The sequence below is a fragment of the Mirounga angustirostris genome, unplaced genomic scaffold (genome assembly GCF_029215605.1).
Source record: "Mirounga angustirostris isolate CCGP_5_RB_7025 unplaced genomic scaffold, mMirAng1.0.hap1 SCAF_16, whole genome shotgun sequence".
NCBI lineage: Eukaryota > Metazoa > Chordata > Mammalia > Carnivora > Phocidae > Mirounga > Mirounga angustirostris.
The window spans coordinates 14,189,891-14,202,149 of record NW_026991724.1 but is presented as its reverse complement, the minus strand read 5'-3'; the positions used below and the strand labels follow the sequence as shown (position 1 = coordinate 14,202,149).

Genomic DNA, 12,259 nt, shown 5'->3' with positions numbered 1-12,259 from the left:
CAAATACATTGAGATTAAACAACATGTTACTGAACAACTACTGGGTCAAGGAAGAAATCAAAGAAGAAATTTTAAAAATACCTAGAGACAAATAAAAACAGAAATATGGCATACCAAAATCTATGGGGTGTAGCAAAGCAGTTCTAAGAAGGAAGTTCACAGCAATACAGGTCTACCTCAAGAAATAAGAGAAATCTCAAAATAAACAATTTAACTTTATACCTAAAGGGACTAAAAAAAGAATAAATGAAGCCCAAAGTTAGTAGAAGGAAGGAAATAATAAACCAGAGCAGAAATAAATGAAAAAGAGACCAAAAAGACTAAAAAGAAAAGATCGATGAAACTAAGAGCTGGTTCTTCAAAAAGAAAATCAACAAACCTTTAGCTAGACTCACCAAGACAAAAAAAAAAAAAAAAGAAGAAGCCTGGAATAAATAAAATAAATGAAAGAAGACATGTCACACCTGTCAGAATGGCTAAAGTCAAAAAGACAAGAAATAACAAGTGTTAGTGAAGATGTGGAAAAAAAGGAATACTTGTACACTGTTGGTGGGAATGTAAACTGGTACAGCCCCTATGGAAAAGAGTATGGAGGTATTAAAAATAGAAATAACATATGATCCAGTAATTCCACTATTGGGTACTTAACCCTAAAAAACAAAAACATGAATTTGAAAAGATATATGCACCCCTATAGCCAAGATATGGGAACAACCTAAGTGTCCATTGATAGACAAATGGATAAGGAAGATGTGATTTATATGCAATGGAATATTATGCAGCCATAAAAAGGATAATATCATGCTATTTGAGACAACATGGAAGGATCTAGAGGGTATCATGCTAAGTGAAACAAGTCAGACTGAGAATGACAAATATCATATGATTTCACTCATATGTGGATCTAAAAAAAAAAGGAATAAACAAAAAGCAGAATCAGACCTGTAAACACAGAGAACAAACTGATGGTTGCCACAGGGGAGGGCATGGGGGGAATGAGCAAATAGGTGACAGGGAGTGGAAAGATTAAGCTTCCAGTTATAAAATGAATAAGTCACAGAAATAAAAGGCACAGCATAAGGAATATAGTCAATGATACTATAATAGTGATGTATGACAGATGGTAGCTACACTTGTGATGAACATAGCAAAATGTATAAACCTGTCAAATCACTATGTTGTACACCTGAAACTAATATAACATTGTGTGTAAACTATAGTCAAAAAAGAAAAGGAAGAAAAGGAAGGAAGGGAGGGAGGGAGGCAGGGAAGTAAGGAAAAGGAAAACTTTTTTAAAAAAAGACATTGATGGGGGCACCTGGGTGGCTCAGTCGGTTAAGCATCTGCCTTGGGTTCAGGTCATGATAGCAGCATCCTGGGATCAAATCCTGAATCGGGCTCCCTGCTCAGCAGGGGTCTTCTTCTTCCTCTCCCTCTGTGCTCACTCTCTGTCTCTCTCTCTCAAGTAACTAAATAAAACCTTAAAAAAAAAAAAAGGACACTGATGAAAGAAATTGAAGAAGACACAAATAAGTGGAAAGATATTCCATGTTCATGGACTGGAAGAATTAATATTGTTAAAATGTGCATAATACCCAAAGTGATCTACAGATTGAATGCAATCCCTATCGAAATTCCAATGGCATTTTTCACAGAACTACAACAAATAATTCTAAAATTTGTATGGAACCTCAAAAGACCCCAAAAAGACAAAAAAATCTTAAGAACAAAGCTGGAAGTATCACGTTCCTGATTTCAAACTGTATTACAAAGTTATAATAAAACAATATGGTACTGTCATAAAAACAGACACATAGATCAATGAAACAAATTAGATAGCCCAGAAATAAACCCATGCATATACAGTCAGAAAATGTACAACAAAAGAGGCAAGAATATACAATCAGGAAAAGACAATCTCTTTAATAAATGGTGTTGGGAAAACTGGACAGCTACATGCAAAAGAATGAAACTGGACTACTTTCTTACACCATATATACCAATTAACTCAAAATGGATTAAACACTTGAATGTGTAAGACCTGAAACAATAAAACTAGTGGAAGAAAACATAGGCAGCAGGCTCCTTGACATCAGTCTTAGGAATGTTTCTTTCCATACTGAAAATTTTTTTATCAGTTCTGATGATCTTTGCCTTTTAATTGGAATGTTTAGTTTATTTATATTTAATGTAATTCCTAATAGAGATGGTTTCAAGTCTACCATTGTGCTATTTGTTTTAAATTTAATCCATACATCTTCTTTTGTTTCTTGTTTCCTATCTTTTTTGAATTATTCAGTTTTTAAATTTTTTTCTCCCTATTATTTCATTATATATTCTTGTATTATTTTTCTCATGATTATCCCAAAGATTTCAAGATATGCACCCTTGAATTATAATCTACTTTAAGTTAGTGCCTTTACCACTTCCCAAACAATATAAGAACTTTACAACAATTTAATTCTCTTTACCTTCTCCCATCCTTTATGTTACTTTTGTCATATACTTTACATCTGTATATTATAACCCTCATAAGCATTAAAAAAAAAAAAAAACAGTTGCTAGCAGGTGGATGTGAGGTCATTTGAAATGTGAATAAATAGAAGCCAAGAAGACAAATTCAGTGTTGTGGAAATTGAAAGGAAGGGACAAATTCAAGAGAATTTTCAGAGAAGCAAATTGCAAAACTCAGTAACTAAATATGGGGAAGACAAGGCTTGAAAATGACTCAAGGTGTTAAACTTGAGACTCAGGGAGGAAACTGATGGATACACATGGGCAGGCTGGGACTGGGATGTTAGGGTTTGAGTGAGAAGGAAAATCATTGAGCTCAAGTTTTAAAATGAATTTTATGTGAAATTGGGGCTTAAAAGATGACCACTGGAAACATGACCAGATTTGGAAATCACCTAAATATAATACCACTTTTATTGGAAATTGTGTGAGAAATGAGTTTATCAGGACACTGAATATAAAAGAAGAAATATTCATTCATTCATCAGATCTTTATCAAGTGTCTACAATGTGTCTAGGTGTTCTAGGTGCTGAGGATATAACAGAGAACCAATCAAACAAAACTCCTGCCCTCCTGAAGCTGACATTCTAATGAGAAAATAAAGAATGATTAGTGGATGGAGTCAGAAGGACATCCTTAATTGAGACAGAGGAGTGCACCATATGTAATAAGTAGAATCTGTAAGGATGCTGTCCATGAAAACTAGGAGTTGGAAAAAGCCTTGAATAAGGCAGAAATACTGTATTTTAACAGTTCTCAAACTTTGCTGTACTTTAAAATCTCTTGGGAGTTTTTAAAAATCCTGATGCCCAGGTCATACCCCATCCCTAGTACATAAAAATGCATGCTGGTGTGTGCCAGTCATCAGGATTTTTTTTTTTTTTAAAGATAGCTGAAGTGGAGAAACTGATGAGGAGAACAAAGACAAGAGAAGTGTAGCTAAAATCAAATCTACTTACAACTTACAACCCACTGATAAATACCTGAGACATGCAGAGCATGACATTGTTCAAGGAACTCATGGCTGCCTTCATACTGTTGTTTCATTACAGACTAAAAGCAGCCTTCTCTTGACAAAAGCCAGACCTCCAAAGTCCTGTAGACCCCACTTTCACCATCCAGAAATTCCTTAGAAACTTACATTATTTCTACCCACCCTTCCTCCACAAACTTGAAATATACAATCAGTCACTCCTCACAGTCACCAAGTGCAGCTCTTCCTGCCCATGTGTCCTGTCCCCGGGCTATAATAAAAGCAGCTTTTGCACCGTAAAACATGTCAAGAATTCTTGACCATTGCCCTCGACGGCCCCCCATCAGGAACCACAGCCACATTTCATCAAATTTAATATGCTATGAATTTTAAGCAAGAGAAAACCCTGTCAATTAAACTCTGACAAACTGCTTAAGATGCCATCAATTTAAGATGCATCTCAATTTCAAAGATGTTAAAAATGGCAAAATATTCAGCATTTCAGAATTGATGGGATACTGTGGACACAAGTGCATGTGTGCCCCGTGCATGAGCAGCCACAGAACGAGAACCACCGAATTTTCCCCAGGAGTATACATGACCTTAGAACAGAATGAATAATTGAGTGTTGAATTCAGGACAGCACATGTTGTTCAAAATTTCAGTTTGTCTCGATAAGAAAAGTAAACAAACATGTTCCCACTATTCCTCCTCTTTCCAGGTTATCTCGGTTATCTCACTTTCCCTCAGCCACGAGGGACCAGGAACTACGTGATCCCACTGTGCCTGGAACACGGACATTGCTTCCTTGGTGCCACCAAATCTCTTCTTGAAAATTGCACCACTGGCAGACGTGCATACTGATGTACTGAGCTTTTTAAAAAGCTTCTCAGAAGTAACATCAACACCCCCGCAAAAAAAAGCATCAGTGCTGACACTTTATAAATGAGAAACTGCTAAGTGCCAAGATTTTAAATCAAATATTATCTTCAAACCAGCTTCCGATCAGTAAGACAGCCAACCAGAGTTGGGTAAACCCAGAGTCTGTCAAAACTTCAAATATAATCTGCCAGTAGGAAATTGGTCCGAGGTCAAAGGTGTGAGGAGATTGTCAAAGGACACAGTTCAACCACCAGATAAATTTGAGGATCTAATTAGCTTTATTAGGTGATTCATGAATCAGACAGCATCCCATCTAGCAAGTAAAGAGCATGCTCTGAGGAGTTGTGAAAAACAAGGTTTTTATACAAAGAAGGGTGAGCAAGGAAGTTATTAGCAAAAAGAAAAAAAGAAAGACAAAGAAGGAAGGGAAGGCGGGAGGAAAGGAGGGATTGTTTCTGGCCAGGACATCTTCTTTTGGGGGGGTAGGGAACGGGCAGGATTTTCATCATGTGGATGACCTCACCAGTAATGATCAGGAAATTTCAGATTGACTGTAACAAAGGTCACATTCCTGGAATAGGTTGAAACTCTAGTTAAGTCTTGGTTTGCTGTTGCAGGGGGTGGGGAGGATGACTCCATTTGGGGCTCGTTGTTTCTTTTTTAACATTATTATAATCACAATAATCCCCTTGTATGCACCTCCAGAAATTCCCAGCATGGAGTAAGTCAGTACACTCCATTAACGGAGACAGCAGACCAGAACTGGGGAAAGGGCTACCCCAGCAAACCCCAGTCAGTGGGGACTGTGGACTAAAACTGGGGACAGGACTTCAATGTGGAATCGCAAGACTGAACCAAGAGAAAAAGACTTACACTCGGTTAGAGCCTCCGGTAAGTCTAGATTGACCCCATCTTGGAAAGCCAAATAGATCGGAAGCTTGAGACAAAGAGAGTGGAGCTCAAACAGAGAGAAACTCACAGCCCTTGGAGAAAGTGAGAAAGAGACTGAACTCCAAAGGGAGTTCGAAGCCTCCACATCTGTTTTTTAGGGAAGACCCTAAAGCATTGACACTCAAAGCAGGTGAAGCCTGATGCAGCAAAGTGGAGGCTACTTTTGAGTATGAGCAGTCCACAGCCCCACGGCCTTCCCACCCCCCTCCCCAGCACCCCTATGTGATCCTGCCAGGCCCTGGGGGCATCACCTCCCGGAAGCAGGCAAAGACCACGTGGGCCACAGCTGCAAAACGTATTAGGAAATACACCAAGGAAACTGCCTAGCAAAGCATTTGGGAACAGTGTCCTCAGAGTGCCAGCCAGGTTCTGGAAAGAGTTGAGCCATCCATTCTGGTCCAATGACAGATCTCTCTAGAAGGAATGGTGTTAAAACTCTGCTTTAAGCTGCAAGAAGTTAGGGATTTGCAGAATTATGGCCCCAGGAAATTGTATGAAATTTGTGTATCCACACAGAGAAATCACTGCAGCTGCCTGAGTCACTGCAGTGACTCTCCTCTCTCCTAGGGAAGCACTGGGCTCCTTCCACTGTTGTACAGTGTGTCCCACTGGATTCTTGTCGGTTGTGTTTGTATTTGTCTCTTCTGAGACAAGGGGAGATGGTAAGAAAACTCAGTTGTCTTCATCCCCAGCACGCAGCACAACCACTGGCAGGAAGCAGAATCTCAATAAATGATTGTTGGGAGAATGAATAAGTGAAAGAGCAAATGAACGTGGGTCAACCTTATTCTCTGTCTGTCTCTCCATCTCTGTCTCTGTCTGTCTGTCTCTCATGCATGCATACGTGTGTGTGTGTTTCATTGGTTATATCAGAATCTCAAATAGAGTTGAAATTCTGCCCTAATCAGAATGATTTTTTGGGGTTCCCAGACTTGGAATCCATACTTTTTGCTCTGTTGATGTAAGAAGATGTGACTGTATTCATTATACGACTATAAATTCAACATCCAACAGAGTGGTCAAAGCTCAAAAGGCTGGCCAGCTTCTCAAATAACCAAGGACCAAAATGGCAACACCAAGGTTATGTATCTTCCCCATGCCTGGAGGGGAAGGGGGCGTCTTGCTGACCCAGGAAGCATTCTGATCCTCCAGGCACAGCTTTGTTCCTGGACCCAAGTCAACCCTAGCAATTAACCAGGATCAAGTGGTGCTATCAGATTGCCTTCACATGCTGTGACTCCTTTTGTTTCCCGTGGGACACTTCCCAAATGGAGTTTTCAACCCCCAGGAAACCTCTCCTGGGCTGGCAAGAATGCCAAGTTGGCATGCTTACTGCATTTCCTCTCCTAAAGGCCCTGCCCTTTGGAGCCTTGCCCCTGAGTTGCTGCTCAGGTTTGTGTTTCACAAGCCTGCTGCGTGCCAGTTCCAGGTCATCCCTGCTCTGCTCCTGCACACACACCTCTCCCCTGACATTCTCTTACACATAACAAGCCACACTAATGTCATTTCTCACATTTATAACCACAAGGCTCTTACAGAAAATTTCGCTGCCAAGATTCAATCAACACTAGAGGTTAGGTAACATGATAGTTTGAGCACATTCTCACTGGGTGCTGGCACCAATGATCTACACCTGGAGGAAAGAGAAATCTTGAAATGTGTCTTAGCCAAGCAGAAAGTGGATAACATATCTGACAGGCAAATACAAGATTACAGTAGGCCTTTATCTGGCTTTAACGGGGATTAAATTTGGCTACATATGAAAGAAAACCCCAGTTAACAGAGACTTAAGCACACAAGGTTTTATTTTCTCAAAAGAAGTGGGAAAGTAAGCTGACAAAGCTGGTGTTGGTAGTTCAAAGAAGCTCTTTCCAGCTTTTGCCTCTAGAGTGACCCTGATTCTCAGGCATAAAATGGCTGCCAGAGCTCGGGTCATCATACCCATGTTCCAGGAAGCAGAAGACTTCCCAGAAGTTGCACACAATACTTTCATTTATATCTCTTTCAGTAGGATGTGGTCACATATCCACACCAAGAGGCAATGCAGCTCAAAGGCTAAAAGAAATATAACCTTTATTTGGGGAATAAACGTAGAATGTAGACCTATCTATAAGACAACTGACCTGGAGTGCCTGGGTGGCTCAGTTAAGTATCTGCCTTCAGTCAGGTCATGATCCCAGGGTCCTGGGATCAGAGCCCCACATCAGGCTCTTTGCTCAGTGGGAAGCCTGCTTCTCCCTCTGCCTGCCGCTCCCTCTGCTTGTTCTCGCTTGCACTCTCTCTCTGAAAAATAAATAAATAAAAATTAAAAAAAAAAGACAACTGACCTGATCTCTTCAGAGGTTACTGTTCTCTAGATTTAAAAAAACTAAAGAGCCATTGGGGAGCCTGGGTGGCTCAGTCATTGAGTGTCTGCCTTCGGCTCAGGTCATGGTCCCAGGGTCCTGGGATCGAGCCCCACATCGGGCTCCCTGCTCCGCTGGAAGCCTGCTTCTCCCTCTCCCACTCCCCCTGCTTGTGTTCCTGCTCTCGCTGTCTCTCTCTCTCTGTCAAATAAATAAAATCTTTAAAAAAAAAAAAAAACTAAAGAGCCACATAGGCGGGGCGCCTAGGTGGCTCAGTTGGTTAAGCGACTGCCTTCGGCTCGGGTCATGATCCTGGAGTCCCTGGATCGAGTCCCACATCAGGCTCCCTGCTCAGCAGGGATCTGCTTCTCCCTCTGACCCTCCTCCCTCTCATGCTCTCTGTCTCTCATTCTCTCTCTCGCAAATAAATAAAATCTTTAAAAAAAAAAAAAAAAGAGCCACATAGGCGAGGCTTGATTGACAGTGGGAGATATTTTGGAGACAATAAGGTAAACTGGAGTATGGACTGAATGTTAGATGATATTTGAGAATCATAGCTAATTTCCTTAGGTATGATCATAGAGTTATGGTTTCACAGGAGCATGTCCTTATTTTTAGAAGATGCAAGCTATGAAATACTTAGGAATGAAATGCCCTGACATCTAGCACTTCCTTCAAAATGATACATCAAAACACAATATATCAATAGGTAAAAATATCAATAGAGAAAACATGGAAAAGATAGTAAGAATTACTGAGCCTAAGTGGAGGGGGTATGGATATTTATTATACTCTTCTTTCAACTTTTCTGTATGTCTAAATTTCTTATGATAAAAATTAGGCTAGAGCAATTCCCCGTTTGGTTTGGCTATCCCAGTCTTTCACCTGAGGTTAGCTGCCGCCTGGAGAAAGGGAATGATGTTCCTATGGGCACTCATGAGTCACTCAGTTCAGAGGGTCTGCTAGTGGGTCGGCTCCCCACAGTCAGCCAGGGTGGATTCCAGAGCTTACGAGTGTGGAGAGAGAGGATGACATCTTGGCCCTCAGCTTCTGCAAGGACCTTCCTCCATTACCCAGGATACAGCATGGCAGCAAGAATCCACAAAGGCCATCACCCATTTGAGATAACAACATGGCAGAGGGTAGAAAATGAATCTACTACATTAAATCATCTTATACTGTGAAGGCATCAGTGGTGTATCAGGACACTACTGGGTAGAGTACAACAAATGCTAGACTTAAAACCAGAAGAATCTGTCCTCCCTCCACCATTTCTACTCATAACATCTGTGGAGCATTTCAGCTTCCTCCTCTATAAAATGAGGATCATGATCACTGCTTCCCCTACCTCACAGGGCTGTCTGAGGACCAAAGAATATATTGTGTGTAATTTTCTGTAAACTTACAAATGTACAAGATTATTAGGAAGGTGACCTTCTTGTCTAGAACTTCTTCATCCCATTAGGCTCCCATGCAATTATCCACAGACACCCGGACCAAATGAAATTTTTCAAAATTCTGCTTGCAGTGGTTTGGAAGTATCTCCACAAATTCTTTGGTTTTCCTCCCTTCAAAAATGTAACCATTTCCCCCCTCCCCTTGAGTGTAGGCTGGACTAAGTGACTTGGTTCTAACATAGGGTTGCCAGATAAAATCCATGATACCCAATTAAATTTGAATTTCAGATAAACAACAAATAATTTTTAGTGTAAGTATGTCCCAATTATTGCATGGGATATACTTACACTAAACGTTTATTCACTGTGTCTCTGGAATTCAAATTAAACTGGGCACCCTGTTGCTTGTGTTCATTAGTTTTGCTAGAAGTGGCAGCCCTATTCTAATGAACAGAATGAAGTGGTATACGTAACAGTACATGACTCCAGTACTGTGTCATAAAAGGCATTGTAGCTTCCACCTTGCATTCCTCTCTTGCATGACTCACTCTGGGAGAAGCCAGATGTCATGGTTTGAGGATCCTTGGTCAGTCCTATGGAGAGATCCACTGACACATCCTGCCAACAGCCAGGACCTACTCCCGAGCCACAGGAGTCAATCATCTGGATGTGGATCCTCCAGCCCCAGTTAAGCCTCAGCTGACTGAAGCCCCAGCAAGTGTCCTGGTTGCTATCTCATGAAAGACGCTGAGCCAGAACCACCCTACTAAGCTGCTCCTGAATTCCTGACCCAGAGACACCATGTGCAATAATAAATGATTGGTATTTCAAGCTGCTACATTTTGGAGCTTCAGGCTCCACCCTGACTGGCACTGAGGTGTCTACAGAAGGTTCCCCACCTTTCCCGGTCTCTGAGCTTTGGTCACCATACCCCATTCTACCGCCTTATTTCAGACCAATCAAGTGCCCAGGTCAAGTATTTCTGAAAGCTTTTTTAAAATAGTAGGAAGTCTATCTGTTAAAAGAAGATGAACTTCTTTTCTTAATAGGCTCCATACCCAACATAGGGCTTAAACTTAGGACCCTGAGATCAAGAGTCATATGCTCCACCAACTAAGCCAACCAGGAGCCCCAAAAGAAGAGGAACTTTTGAGGAGAAAAAGGGAAAGAGGACTAGTAATACTTTTCTGAGGTCCTGTGAGGCTCTTTCCCTACATCAGAAGGAGATACTTGGGCCCTGAGGCCCAATTCTGCTGATTCCTGGCTGCCTAGTTTGGGTAAGTTACTTAATCTCTCAATCCCTGGGTTTATTTGTAAATACAAACATAATAATGCCTATTTACAGGACTTTTATGATGATGAGAAATATTTAAAATAATGTTCATTAGGCAGGTAGGATGTGCAAAGCTCTACTACACTTTATATTTAATCCTTATCCAACCCTTTGAGATAGATAATGTCTTTCTCTTCCTCTTACACTTGGGAAACTGAGGCACACAAAATGAACATGACTGCCCACAGATAATAAGTACCTAATGTGCCTGACACATAGTACACATCTTTGTAAAAGTTGCAGTTAGGATATCATTTAATCCTCCAAACCATTGGTTTTCCAGGTGAAAAAATGTGGCATCAGCAGGGTTAGTGGGTCTCCCAGGGTCGAACTCCAAAGTCTGCACTCTTTCCCGCCCCCCGCCCAAGCACAGCGAGTCATGGAGTGAACAGAGCTCCCTGTGGTGGTCATTCTCCTGGTATTATTCCCACCCCTGCAAACTGCCCCCCCCCCCCCCCCCCCCCCGCTGGTGCTCCTGGCTCACAGGAGTTTCTAATTGCTGCCACAGGATGCAATGGGCCAGACACCTAATCGGAGACCTTAATTCATATCTGGTCCACAACCCAGTTTTGATGGACTGGTACAGCATCAGCTCAGATTTTAAACACTGGAGCTGCCACATAAAACATGCAGATTTCTGCCTTCTCTGAGCCAATGACATGCTGGCTGGCCCTCCTGGGTGGCAAGCCACCTGGAGCAGAAGAGTACAGTCTCTTTCGAGATGGGGCCTGTGCCTTCCCATCTGCCACTGAGAGCAGAGCTGAAGGGCCCCCAGTGTCCTACACACTCGATTTTCCTGCCAAGAGGCACTGATTGAACACCACCAATGACCTCCTGAGCTATCCGAGTCACATCATTGGCCCTGAAATGAAGGTGAGCAAATCATCTCAGCTCTGTGTCTCAGTCGCCTGCTTGACCTTGAGAACACCGTTCTGATGGGATATTTTCCTGCTCCCATCCTCATGGATGACTGGACAAAAAGTATTGGCTACAGAACCTGACCCAGAGCAGCCTATCAGAAGGTCGGCAGAGAAATGGCTATTTTCCAAAACAGTGGCTGTGACTTGATGGACCTACCCCTTCAGGGGAAACCACTGTCAGAAGGAACCCTAGCCCCTTCGGATACAGCGCTGTGCCCACTTGTCGGCTCCACCAGCAGGAGGCTGACCTGAACAGATAAGAATGGGAGAACCCAGGGAAAACTATTCCCCGTCTGTTTTCCTTCCCTGGGGTCTTAGTGGAAGCCTCTCTCTCTCTCTCTCTCTCTCTCTCACACACACACACAGAAATAGATGTGGCAGTCACTCTGGCTGCAGCCCAATGTGGCTTGCTAAAGCGACAGTTCCTGTTCTCTTTTTCCACAAGGAAGAGTCATAATGTAAGCTACTCCCAGGGAGAAAGTAGAGAAGGAAGAACAGCTTATTCCTGACCCATACTTGGAAATTCCCATGTGGGGCCACATAAGAGGAAAGGGGACCCTCCCTACCCAAGTTGGAGAGAAAGTATAAACTGGCATACCTCTGTCTAATGACGATTTAGCAGTTAACTACCAACAATTTAAGTGCCTGTAACCTTTGCCCAAGCAATAACACTTCTGGGAGTCAATTTTACAGAAATTCTACCAGAAGAGCAAGAGATACAGAGACCAAGAGACTCACTACAGCACAGCCTGTGATGGAAGCAGTGAAGACAGCCTACACACGCCCAGCCATCAGTAATCGTTGGTGCGTCTGTGCGGTGGAAAACCACAGTTCTGTTAGAAAACGCACGGTAGATCTAAGAGAAGAACCCTGAAAAATTCCATGATGGTATGTGAAAAAAGCAAGTTGCAGAATACAATTTAACTTATTAACTGCTTATATT

The 12,259-nt window shown here is 42.0% G+C and overlaps 1 protein-coding gene across 1 annotated transcript in view; it reads left to right on the top strand.

Annotated features, from left to right (window-relative positions):
- Window positions 1-10,814, top strand: part of TXNL4B (thioredoxin like 4B) — a 40,655-nt gene extending 29,841 nt beyond the window's left edge. Inside the window, exon 4 of the mRNA XM_064580865.1 lies at window positions 4,210-10,814. Within this exon, the coding sequence (XP_064436935.1) occupies window positions 4,210-4,321 (112 nt within the window). The 3' untranslated portion in view covers window positions 4,322-10,814. The remainder of the gene's footprint in view (window positions 1-4,209) is intronic.
- The last annotated feature ends 1,445 nt before the right edge of the window (window positions 10,815-12,259 follow it).